The 10,055-nt window shown below is 54.9% G+C and overlaps 2 protein-coding genes across 2 annotated transcripts; both read right to left on the bottom strand.

The window, feature by feature from the left end:
* Positions 1–991: 991 nt before the first annotated feature.
* CTHT_0024190 (uncharacterized protein) lies at positions 992–5,014 on the bottom strand (the record flags this gene model as incomplete). Its single annotated transcript, XM_006692818.1, has 7 exons — positions 992–2,133; positions 2,334–3,124; positions 3,763–3,828; positions 4,089–4,419; positions 4,484–4,549; positions 4,621–4,764; positions 4,996–5,014. The coding sequence occupies 7 exons, from the start codon at positions 5,012–5,014 to the stop codon at positions 992–994; spliced, it is 2,559 nt and encodes an 852-aa protein (XP_006692881.1).
* A 2,265-nt stretch (positions 5,015–7,279) lies between these two features.
* Positions 7,280–9,730, bottom strand: CTHT_0024180 (uncharacterized protein; the record flags this gene model as incomplete). The annotated part of the gene is made up of 1 exon (XM_006692817.1): positions 7,280–9,730. The coding sequence occupies one exon, from the start codon at positions 9,728–9,730 to the stop codon at positions 7,280–7,282; it is 2,451 nt and encodes an 816-aa protein (XP_006692880.1).
* Positions 9,731–10,055: the final 325 nt, after the last annotated feature.

The raw sequence follows: 10,055 nt of genomic DNA, 5'->3' as shown, positions 1-10,055 counted from the left end.
GTTGTTTGGGTTGTGGGCAGGTTGGTTTATGGTTTGGGTGATTCTTGGGGTTTGGTAGAGAAGGTAGGAAAGAAAGGAAGAAAGGCGTATAATTTGGGAGCAGGGGGTGGTGGGTTGAAGGGAAGTAAAAAAAAAACAAAAAAAAAAAAGAGAAAAGGATAAAGCATAAAATTTGAGAGGGAAGAGTGTCATGGATGATATGCTGAGAATTATCTGGATTTGTCATTCGAGTTTAACACTCCAATAATAAGCGTCAGGCAAAGTATGAAGGGAAAGAAACGGAAAAGAGAAATGGAAATGATACAAGAGTAAGAGGATATGGGAAGGGATATGTGTAACGTGTGACTTGCAGAGTTGAAGGAGTCGAAACAGAAAATGATCAAGCATAAGGAGTTTGGGATGTGTTTCCCAGCCAGGATGGCTTTGCGATGAGATGTAGTAGGAGAACGGTAAGGATTAACTTTGACATGGCTCAAACAACGTTGTAACACTCAGGCTGACAAAATCACTTTCAGGAACAATGGGATGAAGAATAATGTGAAAGGAAAAAAAAAACAAAAACAAACATTGTAAATCCCATAAAACGAAAGACTACCCAGGGGTATCTCTATATACAAAGCCATCTATACATGCCATCCCTGGAAGCAAAAACTAAACAACCCAAACCAGTGTATACCTATACAATCTAATGTGACCGGGACCTGGGTTGGTTCAGGCCTCGATAGGAGTTCCCCCCGTCTCCCACTACATCCGGTCACCAATCCTTCCCATCCGTCCCCTCTCTCCTAACGCCTCCTCCTCACCTCCTCTCCTCTCCAAAACCAATCTGGGTTTTTGTCCCGCGCTGCAAACCCCCCTCCCCGCCTCTCATACTCCTGATCTCAAACCTGGTCTCCATTCCAAGGATAACTCCCTGCTCACCCAAGGGGGGCCGTAAAAGAAAAAAAGAAAAAAAAACGCCAAACCTCCTCAGCCATCTCTTGCGCCTTACTCAGTCCCGGCATAATCCCCTCCCCCTCTCAACCGCACGCTCAACGCGCAGACGGTTCCGGATGAAGTGGATGGCTGGCCACATAGTCAACATGCCGTCACGGATCATTCGGGCCAGCCGCTCGGCATCCGGGTCCGTCAGGATGTTGAAGTAATCGCTGATGTGCCCGCCAGCCGGCCAGACCGTGATGGTTCCCAACAGCGCGCTCTGGAGCCACAGGTTGCTCCAATCTTGCCCAAGCCAGCGGGGCAGGATGTCCATGGAGCGCAGGAAGCGCAGCCATTTGTGGAGGTCCAGTCGGATGATATGTTCGAGGGCCGATAGCAGAAAGCCGCCGCGCCAACCGCGCCCCTGGCGGTGTGCAACCGGCTGCCCGACGCTGCCGCGCGCCGGAAAGAAGAAGGTGTTGATGTGCGGGTTGGTTTGGGACACCACGGAAAAGGTGACGTTGAACAGGTTGTTGAGGGCTCGGAGGGGGATGTCGGTCCTCAACGACCCGTCGCGCCAACGGGTCCCAAGCGAGAAGGGGGTGAGCTCGTCCGTGTGCAGATTCTTGTTCATGAGCACAACAGGCGGGAGGAGTCCGGGGACGGCGGCCGACGCGAGGACCGCGCTCCAGATGACGCAGTCTGGAGCAGTAAGATAGTTACACAGCAAGGGCGGGCTGTGCGGGTCATCTGCCGGGACGCACGAGATGTTGAGGATGCGCCCTGTGCGCTCGTACGCCTCGCGGAAGGTTAGGCTTCCGCGCGTCCACCACGAGCACAGGCGCGCCCACTCCACGGGATCGAAGCGGGCACCTGTACGCCACCACCGGATGAGCCAGACGTACAAGGAGTCTGCGCATGCAGTGATGCGCGTGGCCAGAGCAGGAACCAGCAGCTGGCGCAGCTCGTCATCGGTGCGCGTGCCGACAAGCGATGCGACCAGCGCCCCGCCAGAGGTGCCCGTGATGATGTCGGGCAGCACGTCTTCCTCCAACAGGGCACGCACCACGCCAAAGTGGTGGTAAGCGAAGGTTGCCCCTCCGGAGAGGCACAGGGCGGTGCGCCCGTAGTTGGCGCTGAGGCGTTTGAAAAAGGCGCGCTTTTCTAGCGCTGGGATGGAGCCAGTCGAGGCGAGCAGGTTAAGACTTTCCTCGACTGCGTCACAGAAAAAAAAACACCAGTGATTAGTCATCGGTCTTGATCAGATGTAAAAAGGAGAAGAGGGAGGGAGGGAGGGAGAGGGGGGAGGGGGAGGGGGGGAATTGGGGATGGGAGAAAACAAGAAGGGCGGGGAGATGAAAGCAAAAACAAAAACACTCAGAGATATGGGATATATGATATGTCAAAGCACCTACCCTGATCTACAAACCTCTCCACGAGCTTCTTTGTGCCAACGTGGGTACGCGAGTATATCCTCGCGTTCTCAACGCCGGCAAAATCCCTCTTCACACACGCTTCTACCAGGCGCCGAACTTCCTCCAGGGCGCCTGGCTCCCCCCCTCGGGCTCGCGGGAGGGCCACGTCCAGCCCCAGGACCACTTCCTTCACCGTGCCGGCGTCGTAAAGCCGGCTCTCCTCCCGCCACTTCCAGTCCTCCAGCCCCAGGATGTGGTCCATGGCCACAGCCAGATGAACCCACTCCTGGTAAGTCCTGGCACGGGCCATTTCCCGCCTAAGGCGTGCGGCGTTCCCCCAGATCCTCCACACCTCGGTGAGCCGGATTAAGGCCCGCGTGGCTGAGTAGGCGGCGCAAAGTAAGGCCAAGTAGGCGAGCACCAAGACCAACAGCGGCCATCTGAGCAAGCTGTGGCCCAAGCTGGCGCGCACGTCGTCGATGCTCGGGCGCCTGGGCTGCCTGGGACGATAGTGACGCTGGCGCCGGAGACCGAGGATCGGGTCCTCGTACATCTCCGCCGGAGACGGAGCCGGTGCTTGTAGGACTGGCGCCAACTCGCCTTCTCGCTGGACCTCCCCCGTGGCGGGGACTCTCGAAGAACAAGCGGGGGCGGAGGAGTTGCCGCTGGCGCCGGAGGGGGCAGCCAGGGCGCGGGAGAAGGCGTCCAGATGGTCGGGCTGGACGAACTCGATGTCGACGTCGGGCAGGAGGGTGGGGTCGAACTCCTCGGGGGCAAAACCATAGGAGTTCCTAGAAACTACGTATGTGAGTGCCGTCAATGGGCGGGGCATTTTGTCGGATTTGTTTTCTCTTTCTTTCTCTTTTTTTTTCTGTTAAAATAGAAACAATCGGCTCTTTAAACAACGCCGAGTTAAAAAAAAAAGGAGAAAACCGTTTCTTCGCTTACTCGTAGCGTCGCGTGAGGTTATCTGTTGGATGTCGAGAAGGAAAAAGAAAGCTCGAAACCAGATGTAAATATTATGAACTATTTGGAATCTCTTAGGAGACTAATCAGAGCCTTGAGTTTCCCATCACAGAGCCTCAATCTCACATGAAACGGTCTCGATGAAGCAATTCCGAATGGTTATATCGTCCGTGCAACTTGTAAATTGAGAGGAGAACAGACGGTTCGAGAGGTGAAGCCAGAAGCTCGGGGCGATGACGTCGGTGTTCGACACAAGTTTGCAGCAGCTGTTTACTCTGTCACCTGTACCCCACTCGGAGAGCGTCCAAGCCCATAAACACTGCATAACCTTTCAGAAGTATACCCATACTTCAACTTCATAGCGTTGGATGAAACAGGCCCGGGTGAAGCTCAAGGAAGCACTCACTGTCCTATCGCCATAGTCAACAGTACCATCCCCAACATCAACAGAACTGCCACATACCTTAGGATTTTGACGCTGCTCAGATCAAAGACAGCAGAATAACGTCCAAGAGGCGAGCCAATGGGACTAAAACACAAGAGATATATAAGTGAAGTCATATCGATCGTAGCGCAGACAGACTATTGTAATGGTAATTCAGCAGCAACAACACATTCATCCATTCCATTCCCGGCCCCGAACCTAACACCCGCACGCCATCCATCTCTTTCTTGTCCAATCTGGGCCGTGGTCAGACCGCAGCCTCTCTATTACCGTGATATCACATGCCTTCCCCCTTCTAACACCTCTTACCAACTCCTCGTTGCCATTGCCTCGATTAGACATACTGCGACAGCCACCTAATGGCCTCACCATATCCCTGGCGCATAACCACGGAGCACATGAAAACCTCGATGGGACGGATGCCCTCAAGCGGAACCTTGCCCTTGCCGGTGGTTTGGTACAGGCCAAGGTGGTGACGCAGCTCGTCCTCGGAGACGGCATCCGGGTGGTCGATCTTGTTACCCAGGATGACGAAGGGCACCTTGGCCAGGTCCTCCATGGCCAGCAGAGCATCGAGCTCGGCCTTGGCCTCGGGGAACCGCTCGTGGTCTTTGGCGTCGACGAGGAAGACAACGCCATTCACTTCAGGGAAGTAATCCTTCCAGAGGCGGCGGGCTGGACAAAATCCCGTGTTAAACATGCTTGATTCTTTTGCTCTGACGTAGAGATTGAAACGTACCCTGCTGGTGACCACCCAGATCAAATGTGGTGAAGCGCACGTTGCCAATGGTCAGCTCCTCCGAGGCTGTTACTGTCAGCTTCCTGCTCCTGCTCCTGATATGCTCTCTCCTTCATGTTGACACCAGGGGAACGCACTCGGATGCAGCGTCGGCTGCAGAATCGCGACACGGTCATTCTTGAGCATGTGCAGCAGGGTCGTCTTGCCGGCGTTGTCAAGGCCCAGGAACAGGAGCTTGCCATGCTTGTTCGTCAGGCCGAGCGAGGCCAGAAAGTCCCAAACTATTATTTGTTGTCCGCGTCAGCTCTCTGTTTCGTTGACTTCCCTCAGTTTAACTTGTCTCCGTTTCCCCTCCTCCCCCCCTTTCCCAAACCCAAAAAAGGAACCTAGCTCCCATTCATATGTCATCAGCGCCATCAATGGCATTCCCCCTTTTGGTACCGTCTCTTATCCAAGATACTACTACTCTGCCCCGAAACACAAAACATGCCCAAGCAAAAGGAAATGCTTACTCCAGTTAATAAGGAACATCTTGTTAGGTGTGGATGTGAATGTGGAATATCTCTTTCCTTGCAGTAACAGTCGTCGTCGCCGTCGTCGTCGTCGTCGTCGTCGTCGTCGTAGTAGTAGTAGTAGTAGTAGTAGTAACAGCCGTCGTCAGAATCAGAGATCAGATCACACTCTCCTATTTCGAACTGGACAGTTTGTCTCTTTCCTCGATGTCCTTGTCCTTCCGCAGATCGCACTATGCCTTTGTTGCTAATATTAAGACAACCACACCGTCTCAATTCCCTTTGAGCGCGCGCAATCTGTGTCCACTCGCCGTGGCGTTGGAATTTTAGTTGTCGTCGTTGGAAATTGTGTGATAAGAAAAGAAAGTAGAAAATGTGAAGCTTTCCACTGCACGAGTGAGGAAGCGATGCAAGACAAGGCCAGCAAGACCACTGCGAGCCAAGCGAATCGACAGATTGCCTTGTCAGCAGCAAGCATGTGGCCCTTGCTCGCCTTGCAGCCTACTACTCATTGGGGTCCCTCCGGGGCCCGCAGGCTCACCACCACCTGCTGGAACAAGCAATGCTGGCCGGTCAGTCTACCAGCCAGCCAGGCCGTCGCCAGGTGTTGCCAGCAGCCCACGCTCCCACCGCGTGTCTGCCGGCTTGGCATTGGGCAATGTTGGTACGAAGAAAATCTGGGCCTGCCAAAATCCAAGCGGGTTCTTACAGGGAACGCATTGGCCAACCACGGGACTCTTACAGGTTTTGATGCCTGAATATATAGGCATAAAGCATCTGATTTGCCTTCGTTTTCATCTGCCCCACTCCCCGACCGACAGACGCTCGGGCCACCACTCACCGTCGGCTGAGTGTTTGCTTTGCTGGATGAAGCCCCCTGGCCCCTGCGTCTCCAAAAACAATCCGTTCCGGCCCCCGAACATATCCCGAAGAGCGGAGAGTCCACCCACTGTGCGGTGGAGGCCAGGAACCATTTGTTGCTGCTGGAGAATGAACACACCAAAACGAAAAAAAAAAAAAGGGATTCCATTTTCCGAGAGAACATCCGGACCCTTTGATTTGATTACGAACAGATGCTCCAGAGCATAGGGCACACACAGAACAGACAGAATGGGGGGGAAACTGTCAGGCTTTCAAACCTGACGGACGGAGTGTGGCCTCGTTGGAGATAACGACTGATGAAGATAGCAGTCTGGCCACCATTGTATCTTGTGACCATGTTTACCCACTGGAGTGTTCCATGTGTTTTTCTATTGCTTATCTGCGTAGATGATTGTAGAAGCATCATGTCTTCGTCTTCGGGGCATGCTCCTTGGATGGGAGGAGCCCCGTGGCTGGAGATAATGGCACCATGATAGTCATTGCCCGGGAACTTTAGTGTATTATGCGTTTGGATGGAGACGTCTCTGTAGCAAGATGACCATACTTTTCCTTCGTTATCATGATCAAACACATCAGCTCACCTTGCACACAATCATTAAAACCAAAAAGTTAGAGGTATGTACAGTGCGGCCGCTCCCTCTCCTCACTGGAGACGAGCGCGCTACACGAGGCTCTATTGCATCTATGTACTCATCCATCCCTCCTTCTATCCCACACTACAACTAGCTGTAAAGATATCAGTAAGAGACGAAATGCGCCCAAAGATGACAAACAGAAGCCTACGCCCTACACCCGGTAACCGTTTTGGAAGCCAAAAAAAAGAACTCCAACCGTTGCCGAGCAGGCTAGTACAAATACCTCTTTCGCCTCTTTTTTGAACCTCCTCCCCCTCCCCCTTTCTGAAAGAAGACGAGAAACTCCAGTAGATGGATCATGTTAGATGATTACAATGAACAGTGCCGAAAAAATTAAAAATGTAAAAAGACAAATCGAACGCCATAAAAAAAACTCCCACCCAGGCTCTCGTGAATTGATGCGTAAAAAGAAACCGAGAAATCATGACTTGCCGCCCTTCTCCCAAAAATATGATGACGAGATATCTTGCAGGCAGATAGGAAAAGGTATGAAGAAAAAAATGCTTGCTTGCCCCCCGGGGGTATGCAAAGACATGCACCCTGTGCTGAGGTAACTGGTAAAAAACTGTGCCAGATGATGCAGCCCATACCATCCCTTCGCAGGTTCGTTATCACAGTCATTCAGTGACCAGCTGAGTAGGTAGGTAGAGAGTATTGAATCCATCATGAGAGATGTTGAATCGACGAACACAGAGAAATGAGCCTAAGCCTGAGCAGGATCGAGTAGGGAAAAAAAAAAAAGAAGCCTGTGACACCGAGAAGAGAGCTTAGAAGGAGAGCATATACCTCTTCTCCCTCTTCCCCGCCATCAACAGGCCCAACTCCCTCATCCTCTCGGCGCCTGTACCTGGCGGAACCGCCGCGCGTCTGCCCTGCGCAGCCTCCTTGCGGGCACGCTCATAATACTTCTGGAAAAACTTCTCCTTTCTGCGCTGACGCTTCTGCTCTAGGCCCTTAACGATATCAATCGCACCGCGGACGTGGGTCGAAGAGCTACCGTTGTTGTTGTCGGCATCATCCTCCTCATTCACCTCCTCAATGTCCTCGACCATATGATGCGAAACACTCTCGCGGGGAACGAAGGCCGTCGCCCGACGAGTAGGAGGGGGGACTTGCTGGCCAGCAACGGGCTGCAAGTTCGGGAAGAGGACCGCAACGGGCGGGAGCGACTTGGTGTGGTTAGCCACGCTAGTCGGGCCGCCAAAGTGCACGGGCTTGAAAACGACCGGGCCATCAAGCGGGACATCGGCAGGGGACACAGCCATTGGCGATCTGGATGCCATGCGCGGCGGGGCAGGGGAGCGGTAGCGGGGCGAGCGCTGGTCGTTACCCTTGCGGGGAGAGCGAGCGCGGGGCTTAGGAGCAGGCGAGGGACCGCGACGCTTCGGCGGCGGCGAGCGACACCTCTTGGGGGACACAGCAGCACAAGTATCCTTCTTCCTACCGCGCAGGCCCTTGCGGTGGTCACGATCATGATGGAGATCCTCCATCGGGCCGTGGAACCACAGGTGGTCGCTGCTGTCGCCATAGACGTGGCGGCGGCGGCAGATACCGTCGTCCGAATCCTCGGGCTCCGATGCCGGGAAGCTGGGGTCGATGTCCTGTGGAATGGGCTTCTGCTTGGAGCGCTTGCGGGCTTCAACGCACGAGATGTAGGCCTCCTCGAGCGGACGATCCTCGTCTAGCGTGCCGCAGACGAAATCGGTGCTGTCGGGCAGCTCAGGAGTTTCCGGCCGTGAGGGGCTCTTGGCTTTGGCGGAACGCCTCTGCTTGCCACGGCCCCGAGCCAGGCGGCGACTGCCCGAGCTGCTGCCTGACGAGACTGAGGCCATCGACAACCGGCGCGACATGGACACAACACCCGACAGCGGGTACTTACCGATGCGGGTGGTCCACAAAACCAGGTCGTCATCCTCATCGTCGGACTCGGCGAAGCCCGTCTCGTTGTCGGTCTTGTAGCCGTCCGAGGCTACCTCTTCGACGGCGTCGCTGTCGACATCGTCGTTCTGGTCGTTCTCGATCTCGTCGTCATTTACATCATCATCATCATCCTCTTCATCAAAATCGTCATCATCGTCATCAATAAGAGCCTCGTCATCAACTTCCTCGTCGAGTTCCTCATCGTCCATCTCCCTGTCCATCTCTTCCTCCTCCATCTCGGCCTCCTCTTCAGCCTCCTTGCCCAGCCGCCGGATCTCATTCTCCTTCTTGAGAGTGTCGTTGATGGTCAGTTTAGGCATGGGCGTGATGCTGTCGCGCCGGATCCAGTCATCCTGCTGCGGCTCATCGCTTGCGAACTCGTGAAACCTGGCGCACTCGCTCTCAAGGTCTGCGGGATCAGCCGTCAGGAACTTCTTATTGACTGTTATGGCGGAGTTCCGCACCGCCACGGGGCTACTTGACGGCTTGCGAGTCGCAGTAGGAGAACGAGTGACGCGGGGGCGAGGAGTGCTGGGAGAGACGGTAGATGAGACAGGGGTCGCAGGACGAGTCTCCTTCGGCTGCTGCTCGGATAACTTCGCAGGCCGGCTATCACAGGCGAACTTGATAGACGTTGTCCTCTTCGGAGCAACCGACTGCTCCTTAGCCGCCACATTCTGAGGGGCAATCTTTTGGGCGGGCTGTTGCTGCTGCTGCTGCTGCTGCTGCTGCTGCTGAGGAACAGTTGCCTTGTCGGCTGTGTTCGGCTTGGCCGGGCAGGCAAACGAGATGCACCGCTTCTTCTCCAGGGCTTGCACGGCAGGGTCCTTCTTCGCCTGTTGTTGCTGCTGTTGCTGTTGCTGCTGCTGCTTCTCCCTGGAGGGCAGGGCAAATGTGATGCCTGCCTGGCGCGGGCTCGGCGATGTGGTACGAGCCGGCGTGGTGATGCCGGTGCTGCAGTTGAAGTCGACAGTCGAAGCAACGCTGGTAGTGCTGGTGATGGAGCGGCGGCGGGAGTACCAATTGGTCGAGGATGCCGAGTCATTCGAGTCCTCGTCCGACTGGCTCTGCAGCGCCTTGGTCAAGAGCGACTCGTGCTGGACGCTGGGCCGGCGGATGGGCGTGCGCTTGAACTGGGTCTGAGCCGGGGCCGGCTGAGACTGCAGATGATTATCCGGCGGCTCATCAGTGTCGGCGCCTGCGTCCTCTTCCACCGATGGTTCTATGTTGGTGGAGTGTGTGGCGGCCCATGCCAGCACATTTGATGTCGTAAGGTCGCGCACCCAGTGATGCTCCATGTTGGCAGAGCACGGCGTGTGCGTCGAGTATGCAGTATCAGTATAGACAAAACTGTCGCCTTGTGGGAGTGTGGTCGCGATGGCTCTATTCGCTGTCACTATCAAAGGGGTTGGCGCGTTCTGAAAGCTTGAGCTAGCAGGGATGTGTTGCTGACTTGCTGTCGCCTAACAGGACGCAGGAACCGTATTGATGAAGGATATCGAAGTCGTGAGGAGCGTAGGTGATATCTTGGAAGTCGAAGATGGTTTGCGTGTGTGCGTGTGTGCGCGTGTGTATGTGTGTGTGTGTGTGTGTGTATGTGTATGTATGTGTGTATGTGTGTGT

This window comes from Thermochaetoides thermophila (genome assembly GCF_000221225.1).
Source record: "Thermochaetoides thermophila DSM 1495 unplaced genomic scaffold scf7180000011816, whole genome shotgun sequence".
NCBI lineage: Eukaryota > Fungi > Ascomycota > Sordariomycetes > Sordariales > Chaetomiaceae > Thermochaetoides > Thermochaetoides thermophila.
This window is presented reverse-complemented; position numbering and strand designations above follow the sequence as displayed.